Raw genomic sequence first — 10,859 nt, forward strand, 5'->3', positions numbered from 1 at the left:
CGCACAAGCCTGCAGATTAGAAGCTCACCCCTGCAATGAGAATCCACACAGCTCACACTCTGCATTAACTCACACAGTCACTGGCAAAGCTGCCACAGATATGTCTGATCGTCTCAACTCCTTTACTCATCTTGGGAAATGGAATTAAAGTGGACCTGAACTCTTGCACAGGACAGAAGGAAAACCTAGAAAAATGCACCCTGTATGTATTTAGAGAGTTTAGCCTGTCTAATTCCCCCTCATCTGTGACTAATCACAACTCAAATTTGATCTCTCAACTGTCTCAGCTGGCTGCAATGGCAAAGCAGCTAATTTGTAAACACAGGCTGTTAACCCCATGTCTGCTTCCATGAAAGCAGGAAGTAGACATACTGAAGTTTGTTGCAGGATTTGTATCAGCTGTAACAAAGAGTTATTTTTCTTTGAAGGTTGTAATGCTGTTGTGTATCTTTTAGAGCAGAGAGAAAGTTCTGTGTTCAGGTCAACTTTAATGCTGTGTAATTAGGGTAGTCATTAAAAAGTGGTCTGAAAGTCAGCATTTCAGCTGCTTTCAGAGTAGGACGTTACAGGCGCACGTTAGAGCAGCCTGTAACGCAGCCCAACTCACAGTAATGAAAAATCAATGGGCTGTTCACAGTGCCCACGTTGCGTTACACAGTAACGCTGCACGTTCTGGGAAAGTGCAGCACGCTGTGCGTTATAGGTGGTGTGCTTGAATCTTAGAAATATCTAATGTTATAGGAATTGTACTGGATGTGATGTCCAGGTTGACACCGTGCCATATTGTGGCTGTGCCTAGTGGGCAATAGTATTGGCGGGATGTAGTATTGGTGTTCTGCGTGTTCGTGTCTGCATGGATATGCACCCAAATGCATATGCTAATTCATGAATATTGAACACTTCATATGCTTGTATGAAGCATGGTCCACACTGCATGTGATGCACAACTCTTTGGTTACAGGAATAGCTGTGCCAAATCAGTGTCTGTGGCCTTGTCCGTCGCCTTGTTCCCACTTTCAGTTGCCACTGCTGCTCAGGTCTACTGCTGCTGTGGACAAGTGCCGCAAGTACCAGCACCTGCATTATTCACTCCTGGGAATTCCCATTGGATTGAAACAGACCAATGGAAATACTCCCTCTCCAAGCATGCAGAAAAAGAAAATACCGGTTGGGACTTTGTGTTCCGATTGCTGGAACGCATCCATCAGACCCCTTGAAAATTCACAACTGTGAATGGAATCTATACACTACTTAAAGAGACACTGAAGAGAAAAAAAAATGATTTGTGTGTGTAGTACAGCTAAGAAATAAAACATTAGGAGCAGAGACATAAGTCTAGTATTGTTTCCAGTACAGGAAGAGTTAAGAAACGCCAGTTATCTATGCAAAACAGCCATTGAGCTTCACGACTAAGTCGCAGAGAGCTCTGTCTTCTGAAACTTAACTCAAGTGTCTGCCACTGTATTGTTTTTTATTCTACAGAGAACCGTTCAAAAGTTCACTACCGTGTTCTGTAAAATAATTTAGAACTAGCCGTCCCGCGTCGTAGCATACGCCGCATCTTCTAGCTATCTAATAGTGTACGTGCCTCAACCTTGAAGCAAGAAGAATAAAGGTGGCTACACACATCAGATAAAAGTCTTTGGAAAAATGAAAGATCACAGACCAATTTTACCCCCTTCCATGTAGTATCAGAGCCACACCTACACAGTCTATTCTATTGAGCTGCACTCCCCATCAGATAGAAATATTTGCAAGATGCTGCACACAAAGATGCTGCACACAAAGATGCTGCACACAAAGATGCTGTATACATTCAAAAGATCAGTATCTGCAAAATATCCATTCCTGCAAAAGATCAGTACCTACAAAATACATTCATATTTCCATGCGGATTATTGTGACATTTTCAGCATAAGGGCATAAGCATCCGCATACAATGAATTTTCGATGCTGGTCGAAAACGCAAATATTTCTGAAGATTTTCGTGAAAATTCGCCAAAAAATGAAAACAGGATTTTCAATGCGAAAATGACTTAGGCGAAAATTCGCAAGCAAAACTGCTACATGCTACATTAGCACTATCCAGGAGCGCCACAGGGAGGATTCCCAATGCCCCCTTTTTATACAACCGGAGGGACCGCGGGAACCACAGCGGCACCCCGGAGGGGGAGGCTAGGTGCCGCAGGCGACCCCCCCCCCCCCCCCCTCCCAAGCGTGGCCAGCGCCAGGGAGAGCCGTCTGCACCCACCTCCCAATATTAAAAACAGGCACTTACCTTAACATCCATTGTATTCTGCTACATGCGCATCAATTTTCTCATGGAAAGCATTTTTTGCAGTTTGTATCCTTTGGAGGCAGGTGGTGGATGGCTTGCTCCGGTGGTGTGAGCCCTGGAGTGAGTTGTCTGCACCTGTCCTCCCCCCCCCCCTCTGGAGTGCTGTATGTGAGCCAGCCCTGAGCTCTAAAGCTCGGGGTGACCCATGCTTCACTCCTTTCTCATGTGGTGCCCCCAAGTTAATGCGCATGTAGCAGAATGCAATGGACGTTAAGGTAAGTGCCTGTTTTTAATATTGGGAGGTGGGTGTGGACGGCTCTCCCCGACGCTGGCCACGCTTGGGGGGGTCGCCTGCGTCTCCCCCTCCGGGGTGTCGCTGTGGTTCGCAGGCAGTGAGAGAGCCTGGGACCCTGTGGTCCCCCCGGTTGTATAAAAGGGGGCATTGGGAATCCTCCCCGTGGCGCTCCTGGATAGTGCTAATGTAGCATGTAGCAGTGTTGCTTGCGAATTTTCGCCTCGAAAATCCCGTTTTCGTTTTTTGGCGAATTTTCACGAAAATCTTCAGAAATATTTGCGTTTTCGACCAGCATCGAAAATTCATTGTATGCGGATGCTTATGCCCTTATGCGGAAAAATGTCCACAATAATCCGCATGGAAATTCAATCTATGCGGACGTTTATACGGAAAAATGCCCGCAATAATGCGCAAGAAACTTCTCTGAATGCGGGCGCTAATGCCCTTATGTGGAAAATGTCCGCAATCATACGCAAGTAATGCGAAAATGACTGGCCTTAGGCGAAAATTAACGTGAAAAAATTAGATGGAAAATTTGCCTGTCAAAATGAAATTAGGCGAAAATTCGGTAAAAATGTATCGAAACAAATTTTTGCATTTTTGCTCATCACTGGCATGTAGCAGGGCGACCGCTTTGCAGTATTGGTTTTTTGACCCTGCATAGTTTGGCATGCAAAAGCAAATGCATATTTGCATGAGCATTGCCTCATGAATAGCCAATTAGGCCAGATTTGCAAAGCCAGACTTGCTAGGGTAGGCCTCTTTTCCACGGACAGTTGATAGGCAGTAAAATGCCTCTCAAACTCTTACAACTGCTTGCTGCTGCCTGGTAACTGCTTGCTGCTGCCTGGTAACTGCTTGCTGCTGCCTGGTAACTGCTTGCTGCTGCCTGGTAACTGCTTGCTGCTGCCTGGTAACTGCTTGCTGCTGCCTGGTAACTGCTTGCTGCTGCCTGGTAACTGCTTGCTGCTGCCTGGTAACTGCTTGCTGCTGCCTGGTAACTGCTTGCTGCTGCCTGGTAACTGCTTGCTGCTGCCTGGTAACTGCTTGCTGCTGCCTGGTAACTGCTTGCTGCTGCCTGGTAACTGCTTGCTGCTGCCTGGTAACTGCTTGCTGCTGCCTGGTAACTGCTTGCTGCTGCCTGGTAACTGCCTGCTGCTGCCGCCTGGTAACTGCCTGCTGCTGCCGCCTGGTAACTGCCTGCTGCTGCCGCCTGGTAACTGCCTGCTGCTGCCGCCTGGTAACTGCCTGCTGCTGCCGCCTGGTAACTGCCTGCTGCTGCCGCCTGGTAACTGCCTGCTGCTGCCGCCTGGTAACTGCCTGCTGCTGCCGCCTGGTAACTGCCTGCTGCTGCCGCCTGGTAACTGCCTGCTGCTGCCGCCTGGTAACTGCCTGCTGCTGCCGCCTGGTAACTGCCTGCTGCTGCCGCCTGGTAACTGCCTGCTGCTGCCGCCTGGTAACTGCCTGCTGCTGCCGCCTGGTAACTGCCTGCTGCTGCCGCCTGGTAACTGCCTGCTGCTGCCGCCTGGTAACTGCCTGCTGCTGCCGCCTGGTAACTGCCTGCTGCTGCCGCCTGGTAACTGCCTGCTGCTGCCGCCTGGTAACTGCCTGCTGCTGCCGCCTGGTAACTGCCTGCTGCTGCCGCCTGGTAACTGCCTGCTGCTGCCGCCTGGTAACTGCCTGCTGCTGCCGCCTGGTAACTGCCTGCTGCTGCCGCCTGGTAACTGCCTGCTGCTGCCGCCTGGTAACTGCCTGCTGCTGCCGCCTGGTAACTGCCTGCTGCTGCCGCCTGGTAACTGCCTGCTGCTGCCGCCTGGTAACTGCCTGCTGCTGCCGCCTGGTAACTGCCTGCTGCTGCCGCCTGGTAACTGCCTGCTGCTGCCGCCTGGTAACTGCCTGCTGCTGCCGCCTGGTAACTGCCTGCTGCTGCCGCCTGGTAACTGCCTGCTGCTGCCGCCTGGTAACTGCTTGCTGCTGCCGCCTGGTAACTGCTTGCTGCTGCCTGGTAACTGCTTGCTGCTGCCTGGTAACTGCTTGCTGCTGCCTGGTAACTGCTTGCTGAGCACACAGCTCAACAGTCCGTGGAAAAGAAGCCTAAAACTTGGTGTTTGAGCACGCATACATTTTCTCATGCAAAGTACTTCTTCTTCTTGCTCGAAGGTTGAGGCACTTACTCTATTATATATATCGATAGATGCTGAGTAGTGTGTAAACTGCAAATATTACAGAATGATGCAATGTTCTAAAAAAAACTAACGGAAAATAAAAATATGAGAATATTTTCTTTGCTACTAATGTTCTTGTAATTATCCATACTACACAACCAATTAATTATATCATATTTTTTTCCCGCTTCATTGTCTCTTTAAATGGGCACTATAGCGAAATTCAAGCTATTGGGATAACCCCAGTAACCATCATTTTTTTTTTTCTGACATTAGGATCTGTAAATGTGCTGTAAATTTTCTTATTTAGCCGACCTTTGTAAACAGAAACGCTACCTAATACTATTAGAAACATGCTACTACGGTTATCCCAGTACCCTAATTTTTGCTGTACTGCCCCTTTAAAGAGGAACTCCAGTAAAAAAAAAGTAATAAAAAAAGTTTCATTTTTACAATAATTATGTATAAATGATTTAGTCAGTGTTTGCCCATTGTAAAATCTTTTAAATCCCTGATTTACATTCAGACATTTATTACATGGTGACCTTTTTACTGTTGGCAGGTGATGTAGCTGCTGCATGCTTTTTCTGCAGTTGGAAACAGCTGTAAACAGCTATTTCCCACAATGCAACAAGATTCACAGACCGGAAACTGCTATGAGTACCATGGTCCTCAGAGTTTCTTGTGGGAGGGGTTTCACCACAATATCAGCCATACAGCGCCCCCTGATGGTCTGTTTGTGAAAAGGAATAGATTTCTCATGAAAAAAGGGGGTATCAGCTACTGATTGGGATAAAATTCAATTCTTGGTCTAAGTTTCTCTTTAAAATCCATTGACACATCCGTTTCTGCTTTCTGTGTATCAGCAGGAATCGAAAATTTAAAAAAAAAACCCACTTAATTCAGCAGATTAGAATTTCTATGCAGGAAACTCCATTTATTAGGGTGTGAATCCACCCAAACCTGAACGTGAGCATATTTCTAGTGGGTAGTCCTTTCAGGTTATGTAACTGTCACTAGCTTGCAGCAGATATTGATGCGACTTCAACAGGTGCACAGATCCTGCCAGAGTCGTCGGAGCAATTTTGGGTACCTAGAGTCAGTGGTTTCATACACTGAGGAGTCTGAGTTGGATGATTTTTGTACCGACTCCACAGCCTTGGATCCGGCCCACACCAGGACCATACAGATCAGTTCCATGTAAAAGGTTCTGTGCAGGTCCTATGAACATTTACAGTACCATTGTATCAAGTGGTCAAAGTGGACCTGAACTCTTGCACAGGACACCTGGAAAACATAACAGAAATGCACCCTGTATGTATGTATTAAGAGTTTAGCCTGTGTAATGCCCACTTTTTTTGTGTCTAATCACTAGTCGTAATTTCATCTCCCCATTGTCACATGATAAGCAGATAAGTACATTTGAAAGTACTGGCTGTAGACAATATGGCTGCTTCCATGAATCAGGAAGTAGAAACTCTGCAGATTTATTTTAGGATTTGTATCACCTGTAGCAAATCATTTTTTTGGGTTATTATGCTGTTGTGTATCTTTTAGTGCAGACAGGAGTTCTGAGTTCAGGTCCGCTGATTTCTCTACTAATCATCATACGATCAATCATTTATTAATTAAACTCAAGAAGTTTTAAATCCGAATGATTCCATTTGGCTAACTTAGAAGCAAAACAGCAAGCTTTCGGCTAATAATCCTTCTTTAGTAGTACCTGTATGCTCAGGGCCGGCCCCCTCATGAGGCGGGGTGAAACGTTTGCCTCAGGCGGCACTTCTTGGGGGGCGGCAACCGCCCGTCCGTGGGTGTGGGGTTTGGCCACCGAGCTGGAGGGGTAGCAGGCAGGAAGGGGGGATTGGGCCTAGCGGTGGGGAGGGGGGGTCGGACCCCCCCCCCCCTCTCCCTCGCCTGGGTCCCCCGATCTGCACTCCAGCTTTAAATAGCTCCATAGCTGCCGATAGTAAGAGGGACGGGCGGGGACCACTCACCTCTTCCGGTTCCAGCGTGCGCTCCACTGACGTCGCTTCCTGCAACGCCGCCCACTTACAATTCAGCAGGCGGTGTTGCAGGAAGCGACATCAGTGGAGCGCACGCTGGAACCGGAAGAGGTGAGTGATCCCCGCCCCTCTTACTATCGGCAGCTACGGAGCTATTTAAAGCTGGAGGTGGAGCGCAGATCGGGGGACCCAGGCGAGGGAGGGGGAGTCCGACCTCCCTCTCCACCGCTAGGCCCAATCCCCCCTTCCTGTCCGCTACCCCCTCCAGCTCAGCGGCCCCCCCCACCCACGGCTTGGGGGGGGGGGCTTTTGGGGCGGCAATTTTTTCTAACTTTGCCTCAGGCGGCAAAAAGTCTAGGGCCGGCCCTGTGTATGCTGACAAGATGTTAGAACAGGCAGCTTTATATACACTGGACATCAATAGGAGATGCATTGTTTTGCTAACATAAATGTCTACTGCTTCATTTATCAATTACGAGTGAATACTGCATTGTGTGTACAAGTACTTAGGGCCCGTGCAAAGCAGAACACTTCTGTCTGCTGTGCTTCATACGTGACATTTATCCTGAGCCTGGTTATGCGGTAATGCTGACCTCCATGCACCACTTATCTTGTCTGGTTATGTAGTAATGTTGATCTCTGTACATTACACCTGCCCAGTGTCTTGTTACATAGCAGCACAGAACTCTGTATACAAGATCTACCCTGCATTTTGTTATGTAGTAATACTGATCACTGCACAGAACACTTAGCCTGTGTCTTATTTGGTAACTGAGATACACTGGCCTCTGTGCACAACGCTTAACTTGTGTCCCTCCATGTGTCTAATTGTTTGTATGTCTTATCTCCATATAAGACGGGTGTCAAACTCAAATACAAAGTGGACCAAAATTGAACACTGGGGCCAAGTTTCTGGCCAACCTCAATGTCTAGCGGCCACCTCGCTCCCTTATAAAGTTTCCTGGTTTCTAGTGGTTCTCCCTTCCTCCCCTATACAATTCCCTGGTGTCTAATGGTCCACCCTCCGAGTACATATTAGTATGCCGCGGGTGAGTTGGGTGTTGGGAGAGCCAACTGACGGCTCTCCCTGCTGCTGCTAAACTTCCCTGCGGGGAGCTATTGGTTAGTGTGAGTCCTCCTTTTTGGAAATACCTGATTGTGTTCCTAATTATGGTGGTGGACACTTAATCATGTGTTGAGCACTGGGTTGCTGTAGGTTACTGGTCCAGAGTGTGGGAAATCCAGCGATGAGGAACTGTGATACATGTTAAAAGATAGTTACTTGCTCATGCTTTTCGCATACATGTGCGTTTTACATGCATCCAGTCGTGGGTCTAACATCTTTCTGTTCCTTTTCAGTTCCGGTCTCTATAGGAAGGTCTGTATGAGTATGGATATGGGCAATCAACATGCTTCACTCACAGCCCTTCAGGAGATACAACGGAAAGTCAAAGAGCTCGAGCAAAGTGTGGCGACCTTCAGTGGACTCCAGAGTGACCCGGAGTACAAAAAGCTGGAGAAAGCCCTGACCAAGCAGCTCTTTGAAATTGAATCTATTGATACAGAAGGAAAAGGCAATATAGTACAGGCTCGTAAGAGAGCAATAGAAGAGGTGGAGAGGCTCATGAAGGAAATGGAGCAGAATGCAAATCATCCCTGCAGGTTGGAGATCGAGAAGATCTTCAAGGAGGCTCAGTGTTTTGTAGCCCAGCAAATAGCACCTCTTCATGGCGGGAGAGGGTGTGTTACTGAGGAGTTTGAGGAAGGAATTCAAACCATTCTAATGAGACTAACACAGGTAAAAACAGAAGGCAAAGCCTCCTTAAGAAAGGCCCGGTATCGCACCCTGACTAAAGTTCTTGCTATTCAAGAGATCTTAGAAAACTGTCTAAAGCAGCAGGTCCTGGCACTTCCCTTCTCTACAGATGCTCACCCATCCATCCCTAAAATTAACGCTGTTATGTGTGAGGTAAATAAGGCCCGGGGCAGCCTCATCGGGCTTCTTGCTGGTGTAAATGAATGTGAAACCTACAGACACCTCTCTTGCGTTCTCTCTGGACTCCTTGCCGACCTGGATGCGTTAGATGTTTCTGGTCATGTAGAAGTGAGGAACTATAGAAAAGAGGTAGTGGAGGAAATAAACAACTTGTTGAAATATCTGGACCTCGAGGAGGAAGCCCAGTTCACCAGCGCTTATGACTTGGCTAAAAACCAGTCCATCGTCAAAATTGAGGAAATACGTAAAAGATCTTTAGAAATAAAGTCTGGCATCATAGAGAGAGGTCAAAGTATGGCTGACTGTCATACAGGAACCAAGTCTGAGCTTCAGGTTCTCATTGCCCAGCTGGATGAAGTGAGCGTTGATAAGAATCCTTGCATACGAGAGGCAAGAAGGAGAGCAGTGGTGGAGGTCCAAACAGTCATCACCTACATTGACCTCAGAGAAGCTCTTGAAAGGAGACAGAATGTCTGTGCTCAGTCCATCCCTGAACATCCATCTCACACTTCTGTTTGGAGAGTTCTCTGGAATCTGTCGGAGCTTCAGAAAGAAGTCCTTTCTTTCGATGGCAACCGATCGGATAAAAATTACATGCGACTGGAAGAATTTATCACTAAACAGCTGCTTGCTTTAGATGCTATCGATCCCCAAGGAGATGACCGTTCAAAAACCGCAAGAAAACAAGCGGTGAAGTTTGCCAACAATATCCTCAGCTATCTGGACATGAAAACAGATGAATGGGAGTATTAGGTCTTCCTGTATCCAAACATGCATATAATTTATGATTGTAGGAAGGTGGGGGGGGGGGAGTGGAATGTGTAGTCCTTACAAAGATTCATTGAGCTTTAAGTTACTTACTTTTTTAATTTTTGGCTTCCCCCTCAGATTTATGTATGTTTACACATTCCTAAAGGGGATTATCTAGTCAACGTTGCAGCAGAACTGATAAAATATTTTCAGAATATAAATCCAGTTGAGCATAACCTTAATTTGGCTTTTTTTGTAGTTGGCTTAAAGAGAACCAGAGATGACTCAAACAAAAGCTTTTATACATACCTGGGGCTTCCTCCAGCCCCATACGCACGGATCGCTCCCACGCCGCCGTCCTCCGCTGCCTGGATCCACCTGTACCGGGTCCCGTAATTTCCGCCAGTTGGCCAGTCGGCCGGCGGATGCGGCCAATTGTCCGCATCACAGGGGCTCCCTCCATATACCTACGCGTGCGGCTGCCTACTGCGCAGCCGCATGTGTAGGTGTATGGAGGGAGCCCCTGTGATGCGGACTATTGGCCGCGTCCGCTGGAAATGACGGGACCCGGGACCGGTGATAGAGGAAGCAGAGGATGGCGGCGTGGGAGTGATCCAGGCTTATGGGGCTGGAAGAAGCCCCAGGTATGTATAAAATCTTTTTCTATTTTTAATGATCGTTCCTCTCTGGTTCCCCTTAAAAGTGGAATTTCGAGACTTTCTAACTTTCCACCCACTACCCCCCACACTCCACGGGCAGTGATCTGTATTATTAGCTGATAATGCATCTTCTGTTTAGTGATAGTCCTGTCTAGAAGAACTCATGGAGAAGCGTGATTTGTTTGATCAGCTGATTTGCAAAGCTCTGATTTGCTGCAATCAAATCCTGCTATTGCACATGATCAAGACTAGCAAATCAGAGACTTATATTATCTATCAAACTGATCACATGCTTCTCCATGAGTTCTCCTAGACACGACCATCACTACTTCTGTTTCCATTTCGGGATGGGGAAGGTGGAATCACCCAGTAAAGGACACAACTGTGGGCTCTGGGTGAATAAAATTGTGTGTTTTGTATGTTACCTTTTTGTTTTTCTTATGTATGCCATCTTTAATGTGGATGGAGTTAGAGTGGGAAGTTATACATTCCTGGAGCTCCACTTGTAAGTTCATTTTTCACTTTCTTACTATGAAGTAAATTTGGGTTTGTGAAATGAGATAGATTATGTTTAGCATGGCTGCACTTTCCATAAAAAAACCACTCAGCCTTTGCCTAATTAACAGGAACATATTATATGAGCAGGATCTGAGATTAATGAAACGCCTCACATTTGTATTCCAATAGCCAACATTTTTCTTCTGTTCTTG

General features: G+C 47.1%; 1 protein-coding gene across 1 annotated transcript in view; it reads left to right on the forward strand.

Annotated features, from left to right (window-relative positions):
- BAG5 (BAG cochaperone 5) overlaps positions 1 to 9,884 on the forward strand; it is a 26,705-nt gene extending 16,821 nt beyond the window's left edge. The window contains exon 2 of the mRNA XM_068254342.1: positions 8,104 to 9,884. Coding sequence (XP_068110443.1) covers positions 8,129 to 9,493 — 1,365 coding nt within the window. The 5' untranslated portion in view covers positions 8,104 to 8,128 and the 3' untranslated portion in view covers positions 9,494 to 9,884. The remainder of the gene's footprint in view (positions 1 to 8,103) is intronic.
- The last annotated feature ends 975 nt before the right edge of the window (positions 9,885 to 10,859 follow it).

This window comes from Hyperolius riggenbachi, chromosome 9 (assembly GCF_040937935.1).
Source record: "Hyperolius riggenbachi isolate aHypRig1 chromosome 9, aHypRig1.pri, whole genome shotgun sequence".
Taxonomy (NCBI): Eukaryota; Metazoa; Chordata; class Amphibia; order Anura; family Hyperoliidae; genus Hyperolius; species Hyperolius riggenbachi.